Source organism: Carassius gibelio, chromosome A12 (assembly GCF_023724105.1).
Source record: "Carassius gibelio isolate Cgi1373 ecotype wild population from Czech Republic chromosome A12, carGib1.2-hapl.c, whole genome shotgun sequence".
NCBI classification, from domain to species: Eukaryota; Metazoa; Chordata; class Actinopteri; order Cypriniformes; family Cyprinidae; genus Carassius; species Carassius gibelio.
The window spans coordinates 4701266-4723324 of NC_068382.1; the positions used below are offsets into that span (position 1 = coordinate 4701266).

Here is a 22059-nt window from a genome sequence, read left to right on the forward strand (position 1 = left end):
TTCTATAAACCTCAAATTTCAAACCATGTTGAATAAAGCAGACTCTCCTATATCTAGGAGGCATCCCTAACCCTGACCCCTGACCCCTGTGCCGGAGCATCACACACTGAGGCGCTGCTGTGTGGGATTGGGAACATTACAGGAGAGATCAAAGATGTAGAAGTCCTGAAGCAGCTCCTCTAGAGGAACTGAGCTTCTGTCAGAGACACACAAATGATCTTAGCGCATTCATTAAACACGTGTGACACATTTGTGCTGATGATAATTAGCCAGACATCACACATCAAAACAAGAGACGAACACGGTTACCAACACCATTCAAACCACTCATGGGAAGGTGAGCAGACCGAGCAACTACAAAAATCTTCCACATTTATAGTACCAGTAGCAGTAGTGGTTTTATTAGTAGTAGTAATAGCAATAAACAAATAAATAAAATTACTACTAATTATTATTATATTAAGTTTTTTTTTTTTTATCTAACAATTATTATTCAATATAATATATATATATATATATATATATATTTATACTATTATCAAATATATTTATTAACATTAATATGATTGTTATTCAGTATTCACATTTTTCTGTTTAAACATTATTTAACTATTAGTATATTTTAATTATATTGATGTATTATTTATTATCTGTTATTATTATTATTATATTCAGTTTTCTCAAATTCATTTTTTATCTATCAACAATTATGTATTATTAAATAATCAGTGCAATTCTATAATTCTTATTTAAATTAGTCATTTATTATTTATCCAACACTTAATTGTCTTATTTTTCTTTAACACCATTATTATTTTTAAAATGATAAAAAAAAAAATCGAGCATGAAAATACCACATATGATACCACTGCATCAACATGTCTGTCTATCAGAAAGTGAATACTGTATATCAGTAAATCAGAAGAGTATATTATTTATAATTTGGCACAAAGGAAGATTTCCAGCATTGGATCACAAGTCATATTTCACTAGTGTTTGTAATGTTGTAAGAAAAGTATACTAGTATTGCAACATAACATCATAAAGATGAGTATAATACCATTGTCAAGTATGTACATTCAATTGTGCAATGGCTGTTTGCTGAAAAATGTAGGTTTTAAAAATCTAACACTGAAACGCTTTCAATCAGCATTCACACATGACTTGGGAATCACTCAATTAAATCTTGCATACTGTAGAAACTCCTGGACAATAGATGCCTACAAATAATAGTGATATTTCAGTGTTCTCAACAGTGCACAATGTGTGCATTTCTGTGCTTCGAAAAAAAAATAAAAAATTGTGGAGAGGGTACCCGAGGTGAAAGTACGTGCTTGCCTCTCTTGCTGGTTTGGCAGCACTTTCTTTCACGTGCATGTGTGTGTGTGTGTCCCAGTCATAGCAGAGGGCAACTCAACTTGTGAGCTGAAGTTAAATATAGAACTCTTATTTACACACCACTGCTGTCGGCCCCGTCGGGCACATCTCACACACACAATGACTGCAGACGCATATCTGAAACAGCACACACACACACACACTGTCGATGTGCATGTTCCCGCCTGTCTCTCTGTGGGCAGGAAATACTCAGAGAGACGTCCTGGAACAGACTGACGGAATGAAAGGCTGACTCAGCCACGGACGGAGGAAGAATGACAACGAGAGCAGGAAGGAATTGGAGAGAATGGAGGAGAAAATCAAACAACTGCTGTTCAAACATGTGGCTATAACAGCCAAGATAAGCACACACAAGCAAAGCCACATCATTGAGCAAAACATCCGGGACATTCGAAGAGCCAAAGGTTTGTTTTGAGTGGACGGATGGACACTACAAACCTCCACGCGTGAAATCAGAAAGGCCTTGCTCTGAGTTCACGCTAAAATGTTCAACACCAACTAGGCCAAAAATCTGAAGATGACTAAAGACCACATGATGAGCATTCAATTGCTCCATTGGGGTGGGGTAAGAGTGGGTGGAGAAAAATAATATTAATCAAGTAGATGTTTACATTTTCGGAGGAAATTGCGCAAAACTGTCGATCACAGGTTAAGATGTCGGTGGTGGTTGTCAGGGTCTAGGGTTGTCTGGGGCTAGATTCATGACAATAATAGGTTCATTTCCAAGAACATGACAGGCATTGGTGTTATCTGATTATCTGATTGTACGGTGGTTCTCGTAGAAGACTTCACGATCAACTCATCGAAATACACCTTAGCCGTCTTTTTGCACTGCAAGCATATCTACCATAATAATGCGCCACATATTTTACATCTGAAAATTATGATGAAGCCTAATTATAAAATAAAAAAGGTGTTCCCTATTAGAGTCAATTTTGTAGAGTTCTTACTGAAATTAGAATTGAGCAAAATTCACTTCAGGCATAATAATAACCAGTCAATGTTTATATTATCAATCATCATGGTCACTTTAGAGTACTTGTGCACATCATGCACACTTTTTAAGGGAAGTTGTAGTTTATTTTTAACATTCTTTTCAGGAATGTTTTTTTTTTCAGTATTACGATTTTTGCCTTTATTAGTGTTATTTTTTTATATATTTTTTATCTTTAATTTTACAGCTTTATTAATTGTGCTGTGTTTTTGTCATTTTATTAGCGCTTTATTATTAAGTTATTATTTAAAGAATTAAATAATCATTGTTTTTTAAATGTATCCTTATAGTTTTTATGCATTTTTATTATAGTTTTACTTTTGATAATTTATTACAAAGTTAAACTAAATGAGGTTTTTTTATTCTTTTTTTTTTCATTTCGGGTAACTTATTTTAAGTACCAAACATGTTTTTCATGGTTTTAGTTTCAGATTTAGTTGACTAGAATTACCCTGGTCTTCATAAGTGTAAAAAAAATTTCCTTATGAAGAATTTCATTCTTTTAATCAAGCACCTGTGTGGTTTCTAGGTTTTAGCCGATTTTCAATCATGAGCATCTTTTACATGGTTTCTGAAATTCCAATATTGGAGACAGTCTCATGGAAGTAGCAATGTCAGTTCTGAAGAACTCCCGTCCTGTTTATGTGCCAATATTTTCCACAGCAAACAAGCCACTTATTACCCGTAAAGTTTGTGTAAAGTGATTTTCAGTTAAAATGCAAATAATGACTAATAATGTAGGAGAGAAACGTTTCCCATCCCACCTCCATCTTTTACTCTATTTTTACCAATTTACAGTTAGTCCCACCCAAACTCTTGCACCAGCTGAGTCAGAAGTTGACATGCCGGTCGCTCAAGACAACAGAACAAGGTTTTGACAACACTACAGAGCCAGTGTTTTCACTTCTCAGGAAGTTAACCTGTGAAAGCCAGAAACATACTTTACAAGACATTAATGTCTGGCATTCTTTTTCCTGAGATCTTGTAAATGTAACATGTACTTGAGTTATGCATTACATTCTGAATGATGGGTAAAAATTAAGCTTGAAAACCTAGAAGCATTTGTGTTAACTTTCTTGTGTTAAGTATGTTTTAGACAGTATAGTTGTATCTGCACAATAAACTGGCATGCCATGGATATAGAATTTTAACACAAAAGTGCAACAGTATGATTTTTAGGGAGTATCCGACAGAAAATCTTGAATAGAAAACTACAGTTGAATATGATATGACTGAGCAAAAAGAAATAAAAACAAAACAAAATTGTGTTTTAATGCATATCCCAGTTGGGTGCCTGCATAATAACGTGTGTGCAAACAAATAGATGCACTCAGAACACCCACTACATCAGAGAGACAGAAAGAGAGATGAATGAAGTGAGACAGGGATAAATAGAATGAGCACACTGTGTGTGTGTTGTAGTGTTTATGTCAGTGTATTCTATGTCAACCAAATTACACACAGAACACTTATATAACACACCACATTACTGCTCATTAACAACGACCTCTCTTGCTGTCTCGCTCTCCCTCTCTTTCGTGCTCCCTGTTTTTCTCCATGTGCAAGCTTCTTAATTTTTTTTTTTTTACGCGAAGCCCTGAATGTTTTTAATCATCTTACTTTTCATTTTCACACTAACATTTCATGCCTTGTAATAGCTCAGTAACATATTACCATAATGCATACTGTGCCATAATACATAGCTCTTTTTATTAGTGATTATTAGTCTGAATAGCTCTTTTAATTAGTAATTATTACTCTGAATAGCTCTTTTTATTAGTGATGCACCAGGAATATATACAGATTTTTATCAAAACTCAGAGACTTAAAATTGAAGTTTTTTTAGTAGACCGATAGATAGATAGATAGATAGATAGATAGATAGATAGATAGATAGATAGATAGATAGATAGATAGATAGATAGATAATCATAAATCATTATCACTCAAATAAAAAAATTGTTGTATATTAGCATTTAATTGCACAAAATACAGTTTCTTTATTAACTTTTCAACTATATAATTATGTTTCTACTGCAATTAATGAATGGTTCGTGCACTAGAAATAGTTTTTATTTAATTTTTGTTAAAAGCATAAACTAAAAAGACCTTGGTTCATAAAAATGAAGATCGATTAAAGATTATAAATTGATTGTTTATCCAGCTCTAGAGTCCACACAGCTGATATGTTTACCTGTTGTAGTTTACCACGTGTTGTGAATGAAATATACACTAATTTATACGTCCTAATTTCCATCAGTGATTTTGGCCTTCCAAAACTGTTTTGACATATAACGAGAATTCATTTCAGCCAAATACTTCACAAAGGAAAAAAAAAGACTCTTGCTACTGAATATATTTGGAGAAATCTATCCGCTAGCATTTCCATTCTTCTCATATGCAGTAATTTGGCTTGAAGATTAATCAAATTTCTAATCACGATTACAATTATGGATGACACAATTACGTAATCGTTCAAAGCGGCAATTATGTTATTCTGCACGCTTAAGATGTTTTGTTTTTCTTTTTACATTTTCTCAATGGTTTTTCCATTGGTTTAGTTTTAGTTTTATTATAACCTTATAATAACATTCATATTTTAAAAAAAAGAAGAAAGCAATCTAATGTATATTTGATATTTGAGGCTTAATACTGTAGAAAACCACTAAAGTTTAAAGAGTGTTTTCAGCTTGTTTATTTTCAAAAAAAATACGACCTGCAGTTGAATCAAACAACGGTATATACATAATTCAATGTAAAATGTGATAATCATAATCAATAGTCACAATTACAATTTCAAGAGAATAATCCTCAACTATGACCCTGGAGCACAAAACCTTAAAAGTCTTAAGTCACTGGGGTATATTTTCAGCAATAGCCAAAAAAAAAGAAAAACAAACAAACATTGTATGGGTCGAAATTACTGATTTTTCTTTTATGCCAAAAATCATTAGGATATTAAGATCATGTTCCATGAAGATATTTTGTAAATTTCCTACCGTAAATATATCAGAAGTAAATTTTTTAATGGTAATATGCATTGATAAGAATTCATTTGAACAACTTCAAAGGTGACTTTCTCAGTATTTTGATTTTTTTTTTTGCAGCCTCAGACTCCAGATATTCAAATATTGTCAGATCCTAATAAACCGTACATCAATGGAAAGCTTATTTATTCAGCTTTCATATAATGCATAAATCTCAATATCGAAAAATTTATACTTAAGACTGGTTTTGTGGTCCAGGGTCGTGTGGCCCTAATTTCAACATTTAAGAGTGTCCTATTCCACCATTTAATTAAAAACATCCCATAGCGTCCCAGGAGGTCTGGGCTAAGTCCTGAATATACTCTGACCCTATAACTGCCCGTCTCTTTCTCCGTCTATCTCTAGGTTCAACCTGAGGTTACATTCCTAATGTTTTGACAACCAACAAACACTGTAACTCAACCTCTATCCTGCTCTCCTCTTCGGTCTCTCTCTTCATCTTTAGGAGCCTTTAACTCTTCCTTCCTGACAGACAATACGTCTCCCTTTCTCTCTGTGCCTGCTGTAATCACCCGTTTATTCATCTATGGGTTCAGGTCTGGGTCTGGGCTTGTTTAGCTCTCATTACGAGAGGCCCAAAGGGCGCTGGGAGAGGACGGGAGGGGGTATTAATCAGATTTGGGTTGGTTAAGCCCAGCTTAAGTGTGTTAGCGGGGTAGAGACAGGCCCTATGAGAGAGCAGTCACACACACACACTTATCTCACTATTAGATTATTCACTGCCTTGCAGTGACAGAGTGCTTTAAGCATCAAGACCTAAGGCATTCCTTTGTTTTTTTGACATGATTTAAATCTAACATTAACCAAGAAACAGGGTCATCAGTGATACATCTGATCCATTCCATTTATGACAAACTAAAACCAATAAACTACCGTCCTGAAAACCAAGAGTCAAACATCACATGCAGCGAGACGCTACTTAAAATAACAATCATGTTACCAGGGAGAAAGTGTAACTAACACTGAATCAGTCAAATTCCACTATACCTTTCAAAGGCAGGCAGATGATGTTTTTATTTGAAATAATCATAGTGAACAATTTCTTGTCATTTTGCCTGGGCCATTTATCTAATATTTCACAATGCATTGACAGTATTTAAGCTACAAGGGTTGCTTTGTTTGAAATAATCATTCAGAAAATCTGACATTCATTTTAGCTGGGTTATATAACAACAAATTCAAAATACGTCACATTCACAATGATTTTGCTGGTGAAGCAACATCATGAACATCACAATGAATTTTTCACACTCTTTAGGAAACTTAAAGGCCCAATTAAATCCTTCCTTGTCTCGCTTAAAATAGATGTTTAAGAATTTAAACTGATTTAAATTTCCTGGAATTACAGATGTGTGTGAAATTATCTAGTTTGTGTGTGATGTGAGTCTGCATGGCTCCAGCGCGGATAAATCTAATGTTCTGAAGAGTATGTGTGGCAGACTAGCAGTCGGTCACCGCACCGATATAATCAAATTTACTGTACAAATTTACTTACATTTAATCTGACCTACTGACTTAAAAAACATTACCATAAAGTTCGGTTAGCTCTAGGGATGCACCAGTTGACTGGCCATAAATCGGAACCGGCCAGTTTTTGCTTAGAATACGCGATTGGCAATCAAATTTTTTTAGCCGATTTTTCCGGAAGTGCGCCCACATCAAACCGTTCAAATTATTATTATTATTGTTATACTTCATTCTCAAATGATTAATGTTAATAACATCAGCATTGGTGACTATAAATATAGTTTGTATAAGCGTGTAGATTTCAATTTCTGCACATTCTAATCTAATTGTCATACCCTTCGAATTTCATACTAACAAATTATTTTAACCCAAAAAGCAAATTATGCTCCCTTTGAACCGATTTTCTTTTAAAGCCTGGCCAACGGCGAGCGATGGTCGGGTTAGTTTGTTTGGTGTGTTCCACTCGTCGGCTCTCGTCAGGCACACATCGGCACCAGTTTGCCTGTCGGGGACGTCGGTGAGAGTGAGAACTCTGATTGGATGTTCAGTTCAGCGAAAGAGTCAGTGCCGAGAATTAAAGCGTTTATCTCGTATATCTTTGCTTCGGTTTCTCATTTTGAATGACGAATATATACTGTTAATAGCTGCTGATATGAAAGGCTTGTTCCTCTCATGCGAGCGCAGAATGCACGTGTTATTTGCCTTCGGCTGTAGTCTGTGTGGTGTGTTCCAGCGCAGCTTTTTGGTTCGACGCTGCCGACGCGAGGCGACAACACCGTCGGTTTTTGTCGCCGCTAATTCTTTGAAGTCGGCTTGGTGTGTCCCAGACTTTAAATACACATTTTTGTAATCCCAGGCTATCTGTAATCAGAAGCACATTTATAACTGCAATATAATTTAATGTCATTCACATGTGTTTCATAAACACATAATCCTTTATGGATTACAGTCCGCCGACAAAATGATACATTTAATAATTCTGGCTGCTGTGATAAAAGGCAATAAACGATCTGCCACCTGAAGTATCCTCACATGCGATAGCTTAGTGGCCGGGACAACAACTTTAAGTTTACAGATGTGACATAATAGCGTAGTGCCATGCTTGAATTTCCCACATAAACCTACCCATACCACTCAAATTAGAAAACATTATTATAAGCTAACCGTTGTGAATTGGGCAATAGTTTTGAACACTGGCTGGTTATGTACTTGCTCAAATACTGATTTTGGGTCTTTTTATTTTTTTTTTCACCAAAAAAGTTATGGACTGCAGTTTTAAGCCATTTCAGACAAATACATAAATATCATCATGGTATAATACTTTACATTTATCATCTAACCTTGGTTGTATTTTCAGCGTTATTCTCTCTGTATGGTTAGGGCATGTGTTCATGCTGAGTGGAGGAGATTAGGAGACTCCCTGCCTACACACACCTCCTGTTTATATATCTCTCTCACACACACGAACACACACACACCTGTATTCAATGTTTTTGTATCCTGCATATCCATTTTGTTCAATACTAGACAATAGTATCAAATGAAATTATTAAAATATATTTAGTGCACATTAAATATTGCAAAAAACATTAACTAGAATAACTGAAAAACATGAATGAATATGAATAACTGGACCACGTCAAGTACCTGAGCACACAGTCTTGCTCTTGCAAAATTACTTTACATAAGTATAAAGTATTATTAAGCTATATAAGTAGCTTAAAATACATAGTAATTGTGTACATGTGTGTACTAGGGATATGCCGGTATCAAATTTTCCTGTTGCGATTAATTGCTCATGCTTTTATCACGGTAAAAGCAGTATTATTACGGAAATTGAAATTTAGTTTCAAAAAAGTGCTCAAAATACAGTATAACAGGTTAAAAATGTTTTTTCTTATAACAAAAATAACTGAACATTTAAATACAATAAAGCAATACAGAAAAATAAATAGAGTTACAAATTTTGCATAGATTAAAGTGCAAAAGAACTATAAAGACCCATAGATATAACTTTACAATAAGACCTTATTAGTTAACCATTAACATTCTCAATGAGCAATAGCTAGATTTGCTACAGAAGTTATTAATCTTTGTTAAAATCGAAGTTTTAGTTTATGTTAGCTCATTAAATAACACCGTTGCAACTTTAGATTTTAACGTGTTATTAAATATTTGAATACCTAAGATGAATGAATATTCAGAATAATATTTCATTGGCAGTTTATGTTAACTAATGAATTAACTAATGTTAAAAATGTAAACTAATGTAAAATGTAAATTGACAATAAAAAAAAAAAATCTAATGAAAAAAATCTAAATGATTCTCCCATGATTCTGAACTAAAAATAACATGTAATAGAACCTTTCACAAAATAATAATTGCATATTGTAATATAATTATGTATAAACACACAGTACATACCCACAAAACTAAATGTTTATGTTAAAATTAGAAAAATGATTCCTCATTTATACTTCACTTGTTTCATTAATGAATGAATCAGCATTTCTGAATGAACCTCTTGAATTAATTATTCAATGACAAGTAATTTTTAGCAATCACTTGTAGGGCTGTAAAAAAATTCTGATTTCGTATATTAATCGAATGTAAAATCAAAATCAAAATTTGAATGCAAAAACGTTGCATTTGAATCTGAATTTGAAGGAGGCCGCCATATAAACCCCGGGTATACTTCACATTCCGTGCTCTGTTCCGTCTCGCAAACAGCCGCGTCCTCACAACTTTCAAAGGTGGACGAGCTCGACACACAGTACCACTTCTGTTTCACCATTCACCTCGCCTACATGCACCATCTGCACGGTCTCAAAAAATGACATAATGTGGACGGTGCGTGGACTACCGAAGTATACTTAACCTTTATCAGTCTCGCACAAGAGAGCCGCATGTTTGGAAAGCCATGTAAAATTAATGTAAGTTCAACTTTTTAAAAACATATCTCGAGACTTTATGGTGGGTTTTTGTTCCCCATCCCCTCATGTATTTAAATGAAAAAATGTATTCTGTGTAACTGGCTTTCCACCCTTTTTATTTAACCCTTTAACTGTCACCCTGTCCCGTATTCGGGATGTCTACATTTATTTCACTATATTACAATTAAATCTAATCTAATCTTGACAAACTGTATATCGTTGCAAAGGTCTAAGACTCCCAAATATATATTTTACCAATGTTTTTTGTTCAAAAAATGAGGTAGGAAAAGTAATAGTGAACTATAACTTTAATGAAAATGTTAACTAGCTACCATACAGAAAAAAAAAAAAAAAAAAAAAAAAATGCCACAAACAGTTTTTGCTTTAAAGTGGTGCTATTATGCTTTTTCCATTTTTCAGCTTTAGTTAGTCTGTAATGTTGTTGTTTGAGCATAAAAAAAGATCTACAAAGTTCGAAGTCCAATTCAAAAACAGAAAACTACAACGAACGACTAGTTTGAACTACACCACTTATTTTCCAGGATTTGTGATATCACAAATACCGGCGAATGGGACGAGACCTGGTTGAGCTGCACTAGAGAAGGCAACAAGTGTTATCACTATGTTGAAGACACGCTAGCTTTACCAAAGGCAGACGAACTTAGAGTGATTAAAATCATTGGGTTTTAAATAGTGCTTAAATTTGTTTAATTTTGACGCAATATTTACACTGAAACTCGCAGGTTGCCCAGCTAACCAATCTCAATTTCAATTTTCAGAAGGCCTGCCTTCATTTCATACAGGAACTATTCAAGCCATTCATGCCAGTCTGGGGAGAGAGGTCTTGTAATAATGTAAAATATGTGAAAATTAATGTATTTTTCGAACAACCTAGTTTGAGAACCTGTTCTAGTACAAAAACAAAATCAAAACTTTGTTCAAGAGCATAATAGGACCTCTTTAAATGACAGAAATAACACAAAGACAGCTCTGACATGAATGATTTGACATGAATTCTGACATGATTTGCTTTCTCTAGATTTTTTCGCCATTGTGTAAGAAAGTAGGCCAATTATGTTGCCATTGCAAAAAGGATTCAAACCGGCCCTTTCAAACCCTTTACTGCCTTTAATTATTTCCCATGATTTTTCCCAAACAAGGTCTATTTGCTTTACGAGCATGTGAACAAAGACTGTTTATGTCTAGGGAATAGTGGATGGATCTGACAGCATGAGGACCGTGAGCATCAATTATTGCTAGAGTGGGCAGCTTTGACATAAATAGTGCAGTACAAATGGCCAGCATTATTATTTAAAAATATTCAAGTGTATTTTTAAGCAATAATATGAGGTCCACTAGTAATATAATGTTATTATCTGAAAGATAGAATATGAATGAATGAACATCTTGAAAGTACAGTGATGAGGACATGTCATTCAGTCACCTTTTTTATTAGATTTTTTTTTTTTTTTTTAAGTGGAGCCAGTTAACTGATGGACAGGAATAACGTGGATTACTTGTAGATTATTATCAGCTGTTTGGACTCTTATTCTGATGGCACCCATTCACTGCAGAAGATTCATTCCTCACTTCAACAAGTGATGTAATGCTACATTTCTCCAAATCTGTTTCAATGGAGAAACAAACTCATCTGCATCTTGGATTAGATTTTCCGCATCTTAAATTTCAATTTTAGGTGTACATTTTCAAAATATATATATTTTTGAGTGAACTATCGCTTTAAATCTAATTAGTACAACATGTTTGATTTGATTGTCAGTGATGTTCTCATTAAGATGTCTGTTCCCATGGTTCATTGAGAACATGTGGCAAAAAAGGAGGCCTGAAAAGATGCCTGACTCTCATTTGTTCTTGTTTCTCACTTGCTGTTGTTAAAGTAAAATGAGACTGACCCTCTTCACTCTTCCGTGTAGGGCACATCTGAAGTTTATTTCCCATCATGCACTTGTCCCATGGGTAGAATGAATGAACACATGTAGGCTATTTCAGAAGTCACGGGTTTGTCAGCAGAGTTCGCCGGGCTAATATTTTCATGTATGCGTGTGTGCGCTTAGGGGATTTCTGAGGATGAGACGATCTCGTTCTCTCTTCAGACATCAATTTCCTGTAAGTGTCCGAGGTCTTTGAAAATCTCCCACACACTTCAATACAGAGATCAGCTCTTCCAGTGCTGAGGGTCACCATATCAATCGCTGCGCATGCAATTCTCAACAACACACACAAGTGCATTAACAGATCATTTCTGCTGTGATACACTGCTCGTGCCAATCAATGAAATCAATGAAACAATCACTTATGAAATGTGCGATTATGGAACTATCACATTTTAAGCAAAAATACAGACATGCAACCATACATTTTTCAGAATCACACTAATCCGATTCTTAAAAATTATACAGGCACATGAATGCACTGTGTGTAATCTATGAACACAGATTGCATTATGATATAACAACACTTTATGACAGCACTCTAGAGTTGGGATCAGTGTTATTTTAGTGTCACTGGGATACTATTATAGTTTTTCAGATTTTGAATTAGTAACTATAATATCCCCCCACAAATTGACAAATCAGCTGATAAAAATATAGTTAAGATGCCCAAAATTCAAAATGTACTCTTCAGTAGTGAGACACAAGATGATTGCAGCTTGTACTTCAAGTCACCGGGTCAGAAATTTTCAAATTTGTGACATCACAGCTAATTAACATATAACCCATCTATTCGTTAACTATTCAGCAACTTGAGCCCCTCTGATGAATAGTGTCAACTCCTGCTGGTATGTGGAGGGTAGCCAATCAAAAACAGACACATCATTTACCTGTACATATAGAAGTCTTAAAGCTACAGGGAGATAGTTTGGTCCAGAATGTGGTGGAAAATAGTCATAAAAATAAAGTATGACTATTTTTGGTGCAACAAACCTTTACCAGCCTTTTATGTAGACATCAGGAGAAAAGATAAAATGAAAATAATGGACCATTTTAGCAAGGGGTGGGCGATATATCGAACGATATGATCATGCGCATCTAGTCAGTAAATCTGGTTCCGTGATTACCGCTAAATCGCCATCACCTACTTTTAAATGGAGCGGCATTTAATAGACAGAGACGTAGATCACTGAAAAGCTATGCAAATATCGCGTTCATTATGCCGATCCATTTAAAAGCAGGTGATATCGATTTAACGGCAATCACATAATTTTAGCTGAAATCAAAATGTGTCACAATTGCATACTCAATGCTACATGACAAAAAATACTTAAATTAACCGATTTTTACACACACACACACACACACCAGCTAATTCCAAATGGGTAGCTGCTTTTACCCCCAGTTATCATAAAATGCCAAAAAGTCCATAGATTCTCTCTGGTTTTGCTAAAAGCCTATTTGACCAACAATTTAAACACAACATATCACATCAACAGTGTCCATATATTAACACCGATCTCGGGAATGTAACATTGAGAGATAAGATTGCTTGACATCCAGAAGAAAAAACTAATGCAAGTAAACTGGGAACATTCCTGAGATGAAAGGGGAAAGTCAATCTCATTCCTGAAACAAAGTTCACTCTCACACATTCGCAACTTCCTGTTTTCTTGAGCATTCAGAATAACAAATACAATTCAATTCCAACAAAAACACACCATGTTGCAGCTTCAATCAATCAATCACCTTTATTTATATAGCGCTTTAAACAAAATACATTGCGTCAAAGCACTGAACAACATTCATTTGGAAACAGTATGTCAATAATGCAAAGAAATAAGTTCTTCTAATTTCTAATAATTCTTCTACAGCTTCTAAGTGACCTCCAATGAATGAATTCTGAGATAGTTGGTGTTCCCAAAAAATGCTTGTGTTTATGACAACACTGGCTGTATAAATGGAGATGCAAGCTTTTATGTCTCACCTGCATCGTCTCAGCAGTGATACTGCACAGTCATTCACATAAACAGTGTGAATTGCCAACTACACAACACGTTTCATGAAGACTAATCCAAAAGTTAAAAATAAAGAAGGAAGTACTAAACACTGTGCAAGCTCTAGCTAAGATGTATTTACACTGCAGTTACAACTACATAATTAATGCTATGTATTATTGTATTATTAATATCAATACACATATATAAGAATACGTTTATTAGTAATTGTAATATTTTGAATATTGAAATATAAAGAAAATTAAATGATACTTCAACTCTAAAATTACAATCCCCAAAAAAATGGATGCAAGTCACTGTCTTAATGAGTGAATCACTGACTCATTCATTCAATTGACTGATTCAAATGGCTGATTCATTATTAAGCCCAAGGCAAATTACTGTCTTGATGAAAGACGTTGATTTATTCAGCAAAAAAAACACCAATGATTCAAAACACCAACGCTTCTTTTTAGGCTTTGTTTGGAACCGTTTTGTTGAGGAAATAAAGCAGAAACAGACAATACTGACATTATTGTGTCCTTACAATATTAACTTCTTGCCCAATAAAATCAGTATCACACATGCAATCGTGCTAATATTACAAAAAAAATATTATTTTTGTTATAATATTTCATAACTGTATCATAAAGAAATATCATATCTATACAGAGGCATACTGAATTTGAGTTTTTCTGTTTATGACTTATGTAGGCATAGTCCACAAGAAGAATAAACCAAATCTAAACCTAACCATCCCACAACAATTTAAAGGAAATATCCATGAACAACAATAATGAGAACTTCTGAGAACTCTTATAAACACAAGGACTGTTCCAAAGTCAGTACAGCCAACATTAAACACGCATCTTCTTGTTTCTATGTAACTCTGCAATCAAATGGCTCACTTGCCACCAAAATACTTCCAGCTCTCAGCCAATCATGTGTCAGCGTCTGTTACCAGATGTCATTCAAGTACAGACAAAAGTATTCAGGTTCAAGTGTTGTCCTTCTACCAGCTCGCACACAGAAAGACTCACAATACGTTTCATTTAATCAAGTCCTCCGACGAACAATAGAATTCTGATTCTCAAACAAGCTAAAGCAAAACTCAATTATCTGAAGTAGACATGAGTGCTTGTGTGTGAGTGCTTTTATCTGATTCAGTCATAGATGTTTTACTTCAGTATTATGTATTTTAATGCATTCCATGAAAAATGTACGCCTACGCGAGTCTGCAAATTTAGACAGGCTGCGTTTCTTTTCAGCCTTAAACATTTGAGCACTTATACTGCACACACACACACAATAACATTTTATTTCTCATAAATATATTCAACTTTCACAAAAGTTCAAAACATACAAACATGCATACAAACATAAACAGACTGATTGTTTGAATTAAAGGTCAAAGAACATCTTACCTTTTTGTAGTAAAATGCTACTTTTCATCAATGTCTTAGAACCATTTGAATAAATTACGTTATTTTCTAGCTTTAATAGTCCATAAAACCAATAAATGGTGCTCCAACTGTAAATACACAGTTCGGGATCACTATAATTTTTAAGAAAAGGTTTTGTAGTACAACTAGCAGATTAGCATATTAAAATGATTTCTGAAGGACTGTGTAATGCTGCCTTTTCGTCGCAATGATTGATGTAGTGAATCATCTGTTTAGACCTAGAAAACCCGCCATGGGATGTTTTGTTGAAAGTCTGGGGACGCACACACACATAATGAACTCTTAATGTGATCGTCTACATAGGCATGTCATTTTCAGTACTGTTCAACACCACACAGTAAAACAGACAATGTAAAAATTAAAGTAGAACAGGCCTAAATTAAATATTCATGCGAGATGAAAGCTAAAGCGGCCATGAGATAAGAATCTCTAAAGACGCCCAGCTGAAGAAGCAGTAATCCTATCAAAACATTTATACACCACTTTCTTTCCAAAGACTGATAGAATGTGGTCAGGTTGCATAAGAGCTATTGCTTAACCTTCTGGTGGATGCTTTAAAAATTTAATAAAAATAAAAATCACTTTGTATATTAAAAGATGGATCTAAGCCTAACTAAAATCAGGAATGTCATATCTAGAATATTACACAGAACCAAATTCTCAAGGTCAGTAGGAAAACACCCCAGAAACACTTGAGAACTACACAAGAACAAAATCTCGCAAAACTTTTTTTTAAGTGTAAACGATAAAAGTACTCCCCAATCTTAGCCATAAGTAAGCATAGGTCCTATGAAAGCATATATACTGTATTTTCTGGACTATAAGTCACACTTTTTTCATAGTTTGGCTGGTCCTGCGACTTATTTATCAAAATTAATTTGATATGAACCAAGAGAAATGAACCAAGAGAAAACATTACCGTCTACAGCCGCAAGAGGGCGCTCTATGCTGCTCGGTGCTCCTATAGCCTACACTGAAAACATGGGGCGCCCTCTCGCGGCTGTAGACGGTAATGTTTTCTCTTGGTTCTTGGTTCTAAATAAATGCGACTCATAGTCCAGTGCGACTTATAAATGTTTTTTTCCTCATCGTATTTTAGGACTGATGCGACTTATACTCAGGTGCGACTTATAGTCTATAAATTTGGTACTGTGTGTGTGTGTATATATTTTATTTATATATATTGTCTGAGTAAAATAAAGTCTGTACTCTACACATTTTGTGCGCTGTTGATGAAGAACAGCTACAAAACACTCCATATATATTTATATATATATATATATATATATATATATATATATATATATATATATAGCTAGTGTGGACTTTACATTTTATGTTGAACTATGTATTATTTTGTTGGTGCAACAGTTTATGTTGAACTCTTTATTGTTTTGGCCAAGGTTGTTGAGAGTTGGACTTAGTATGTTATGGCCTCTGAAGCAACAGAGAGATGTTTTCTAATAGTCAGTGTTTCCAATGTTCTGAATGTAATTGACAGTATTGTGTTTTACTTTAAAAAAAACTCTTTATAGAAGGTTCCAGCACCTATAAGCTTCCTGAATTTCTGAAATGTACTATTCCTAAATTGTTTCTAAATATGCTATTGCTACACTTAATGGCAAAAATTGCACTGGTCTGCTAGACTTGGTTGAACAAAAATAAACAATATTTTGTTGCTTAAGCTTATGTATTCAGTCATTATTCAATGGTATACTATAAATCCATGTGAAAAAAAATTACTTCTCACTGCTCTCAGGTCAAATATTTATATGTGATTAAAATGCGATTAATTAATTACAAAGCCTCTAATTAATTAGATTAATTTTTTTAATCGAGTCCCGGCCCTAATATATATATATATATATAAGACAATATATATAATATATAATATAATATATATATATATAAGACAAGCTTGTGCAACAAAACATTCCACTTTCTCTGAGGGTAAGATAATAAAATAAAGTGTCAAATCAATGCACATTCAGTGCTATTCATTTTGTTGGAACAGTGCTAAAAGCATTTCAAGTTTATGAAATGACAGAATTATGAAACTGGCCAGCTTATCCATTTTCTCTGAAGAATTCACATCACATCAATACCCATCATCATTTCATTATCTTAAATACTCTTAAGTAGGAAGCACTTGATGGCAATGGTGTTTCAGCTGGTCATAAATGTGCACGAGTGCTAAAGTGCACACATTCCACATGACTAATTGTTTAGAATGAGACACTGTTACAGCCGTTCTCACACACACCCTCCAATAAGGGCTCAGACAGCTAAACACAGCACATGGCACAACAATGCAGTGACATGTGAAATGTGTGCAAAGGCATGCAATACATGAATAGAATTAAAGAATGAATGTTTGTAAGAACTGTGCAAGTGTAAGGAGAAGTGTGTATGTGAGTGTGACTGTCATGTGAATAAGAGGCAGTGCATTCCTTCACGCTGAGGTGTGTAATCTCTCTGGAAACCCCACCTTGGCACTGAGAGAAGCCGACTATCAAAGATCAAGTGTGTGTGATCCTGATCGACCCTGAGCTGTCAGTCCGATGACTGAGTCCATGCAGACACATCAACACCCTCATGTCTCGCTCTCATTTAAGAGTGAGTTATCACGATGCAAGAATATAATAAAAATGCACCGCTTCTCAAGACACGTTAAGATGCTAAAACAACCTTGAATCTGTGTACAACTACATGCTGCAAACATTCTTTTATAGTTATGATACATGCTGTTTTATGAGCTTATATCAACTGGGAAAAGCCACTGAAAGTTTAATTAAAATAGTGATGAAAATGGAAAAATGAATTCACCTAAAATTTAAAATTTTCATTAAAGTTACTCAGCCTCAGGCTATCCATTATTTATTTATTTTTTTAAATTGCTTCATATCTGTTCCAATAAAGAAAAACTCTCAATTAATTTTCTTTTTTGGGAGAACTATTCCTTTAATGTCCATGTTTTTATCAAAAACTTTTTTCAGAAACACAGAAAGTGTTGTTCCAACAGTCAGATTCCAGAAGTATTTTTAGTGACGACGTATAAACTTTTCAACGCAGACCTTCTTCAGTCTCTCCTCCCTATATTATAACTACTTACATGCATAATTTTATGCATTTCAAACATTTTTGATTTAAATTAAACGTAATGTGATTCATTAAATGTAATGTGTTCAACTCAAGCTATTTTATGGCAAAAAAAGGTGGGCGATTCGTGTTGTGCTACAAAAATATGTTAAAAACCACAAATGGCCTAATAATAATAAATAAATAAATAAATGAGGCAAAGCCCAAACACTATGAATGGGGTAAATTTCTACATTTCTGGAAGTCTCTTCTTTTTTTTATGGAATGCTTTCGTTAAACAGAAAAGCATAGGGCAGATCAAATAAATTGCAATTTTTCATCTCCAATGCTATTTTAATAAGGTAAATTATGCATGCAAAAGCACACTTGCAATAGCACATAAACAGCCATTCCTTATATAACTTAGTGCTTGCAGAGAAATTTAGCCTATAGTGCACTTCAGCCAAGAGTAAGGGTCTGTTGACGGCTCAAAGTTCCATTTCATAAAGCATATCTTATCCATACACCTCCAACAAAACTTGCACTTTTGACTTAACTGTACTGGTACATGGTATCTTTACCAAAGTGATGCTATGGAAATGTTTAACCAAAACAGTACAACCACATATGGTTACATTAACAACTGGGGGTCCACAGACTGCGACGATCCCTTGAAAATGGCACAATTTGTCTATATAAAACATATAGACATTTATTAATTGACATAAAAACAGGCAGATATATATATATATATATATATATATTCTAAAGGTGGTTATTATAGATTCAGTAGATGAGTGCAAAAGCATCAGTAAACAAATGGCAATTTCTATGTTGGATCGTACAATGGCTGAATGATTCCAGAACGAGCAATAGCATGTAAAAGTTGTTAATTAAGAAACTAGGTCAACAATAACGCTCCTATGCATAATGTAGTAATCCATGTTAATGTGATTACAGAATTCTGCATTTTGAGGGTCTCTGATAGTCTGGTGTACTTGATCTCAACATTTCAGCTAAACATTTAGTAAACTTTTGTTTCTGACACTCTTTTAATAAGATTTAAGTGTTCGTGTTCCCGTTTTTATGTCAAAGGTCATGGACGGTGTGACCCTGTGCACCCAGGTTTAACCAACCACAACAGCTCAAATTGCTACAGTAGATCAACTCTTTTAAAACCGATTAAAGCAAAAATCCTGCAATTACTTTCTCTCTTCATAAAACACAGTTTCACATCCACAAGTTTCCCATTAACCTTGTTCTGAATTTCATTCATATTCTCCGTTCCATTAAAGCTCAGCGTGCTAATGAGCTGTCATAAAAGCACAGCTCTCAAGAGCCAAGATCTGCATGATTAAATGTTTTCAGAGCCATGTGCTTTATATGAAGGATTAAATAATAGTGCAGCTATCTGGTTATCTCAACAAAATTAAATGCAGGCTTGATGATGGTAAGAAATAAACGAGCATGTTAAATACAGAAGGATGGGATGATCTGCATGCTGCTATATGCAGACAGAGCATCTCTCTCTCTCTCGGTGTGTGTGTGTGTGTGTGTGTGTGTGTGTGTGTGTGTGTGTGTAAGTGGGTCAACCAGCTGGATTCAAATCTCTGTATATGAATGACTGACATAAACTGAATTAAAGCATACAAATTAGAATGCAGTTTAGTTTAGGAGACTCTACAAACATAAAGTGTTTTGCTGAGTGATAGTGCACGTACAGTGGTTGGATCCGCTCCAGTGCTGATGTCTGATGGATGAGCTGAAGGGATGGGGCATCTTGTCCGGGATCAGACATCCTCTGCTCTGATTATAGTAATCCATCATGAGGAAAGGGTTCACATCCACACTCTCATACATGATCGGTTCGGACTCAATTCCTTAAGATAACAGCTGATCCACGACTGTCCACTTCACATAGAGCTTTAACAGAGAGATGGATCCATGCCAGACATCCCAGATATTCCCAGAGGAGAACAGGAACTACAGAAGCGAGTAAAACTAAAACTAAAGCTGAAGCGCTCGTGCATTGCCAGAGATCAGTCAAAGCAATGTCCGCTGAAATACTTTTTGTCCTTGTTCAAAAGTACAATTTCTTAAGAGTATATATGCATATATATATTTTAAACCATATATACTGTATTTACTCCAAATCCTAAACGGTTAATACAATAAAAAAAAAAATACAGAACGAACGAGGCATTAATAAATCCATCAAATGTCCAGTGTTGAACGGTGAGTTTGGTCCAATAATTTTCGCGAAGCTCCGATTTAGTGATGCGATTATTTTGTCTCGGTGATGTCATAAACTCGTGCAGCGATATTAACAGGATCCTTTTTAAATGTTTAGTGTCCTCCCGATAATAATCAAAACACAGACGCGCGATTAATGAGCCTGTGTGTGTGCGTTATTTATCCGCGCGGTAACCGTGTGTTCACGCGCACGTAGCTGCCTAGAGTGTGAGAGGAGCTTGACGAGAATGAGCAGCTGTCTGTAGGTCCCGCCCATTAATGGTGACGACACGAGTGACTAGGTTCTGGCCACGCCTACATCCACAGATCTGCTTTTAATCTCCACCCGCTTTTTTTTTTCTTTCTCCAAAGCCCCGCCCACACTGCATCTGTTTCGCTTTTTATGTCAAACTAAAATACAAATTATATTAGTTTTTTTAAACTGCCATAAAACGTCCCTAAAATAAAAACTCACCATAATCTGGTAAATAGCCTAACACTGAACAACCATCTGTTTGTGACAAATGTAGAATCTCTAAAAAACAAACGATAATAATAATTTTGTGTCAAAGATTGCAACACTTAACTGCCCATCTATCATATTTTTAACTCTACCTTGCAGATCATAGGCTCAGAAAATTAAATTCATTCATTCATTCATTCATTCTTGAGCAAATTTATTTTCAGAAACAGGTTCTTTAAAGTTCTCATTTCATCCTATAAATCCTAAATAAATAGTTGATAATTGATGTGCCTAACTAAATGTACCATATATTTCAATATTTAAATTAGTTTTATATCTGCAATTAAATTGACAGAAAAAACTATAAATAAACACAAAGTAAATTAAAAAACAAACACGTTTATTTAAAAAGGTCATATATATATATATATATATATATATATATATATATATATATATCTGTGTGTGTGTGTGTGTATTGTGGTACTACAGTGTGTTATACACTGTTTTATATATATATATATATATATATATATATATATATAATATATACTTTATTGAAAGCAAAACAGCTTGATTCCAATGGTCTAGTACAAAATTACATATCAGTACAAAAATGACCAATAACAGTCAAAAGAATAAAAAGGAATGGCATCTTCAAAACACAGTTTTTCGATTACATAATGCACATCCTCTAAGTTTTGGTTTCTTAAACCAACTTTAAAGTTCCTCCTTCTCAACTAGTTTGGCCCTTCTTTAGTTCTCTCATGGCTCATTCATCTCTCTCTTTCGCCGTCTTACTAATTTGCCTAATGTTATGCGGCTGAACTTTTGCTGAACCGATGGAAGCAGTCAGCCTCACCTCTCAATGACCCACTCCATGACACCGATTCGCTTCCATGCCTTTCTCATCTGACATCACACAAAGGCGTTCCACCTTGTTCACTGGCCTTGCACAATCACACTCAGAAGGGCACTTTCTTTTGAACGATGTGCTGAAAGTTTTCAGAGAAACCACCTCAGATGACTCACAA

At 34.6% G+C, this 22059-nt stretch overlaps 1 protein-coding gene across 2 annotated transcripts in view; it reads right to left on the bottom strand.

The window, feature by feature from the left end:
• LOC128024932 (retinoic acid receptor alpha-A) overlaps nt 1-22059 on the bottom strand; it is a 163715-nt gene that overhangs the window by 12106 nt on the left and 129550 nt on the right. Inside the window, exon 1 of one of the 2 annotated variants that reach the window (XM_052610818.1) lies at nt 20052-20792. The exons of the other annotated variant lie outside the window; for it this stretch is intronic. Within the exon in view, the coding sequence (XP_052466778.1) occupies nt 20052-20190 (139 nt within the window). The 5' untranslated portion in view covers nt 20191-20792. Of the gene's footprint in view, nt 1-20051; nt 20793-22059 lie in introns of those variants that run through there. 2 annotated transcript variants of the gene reach the window in all.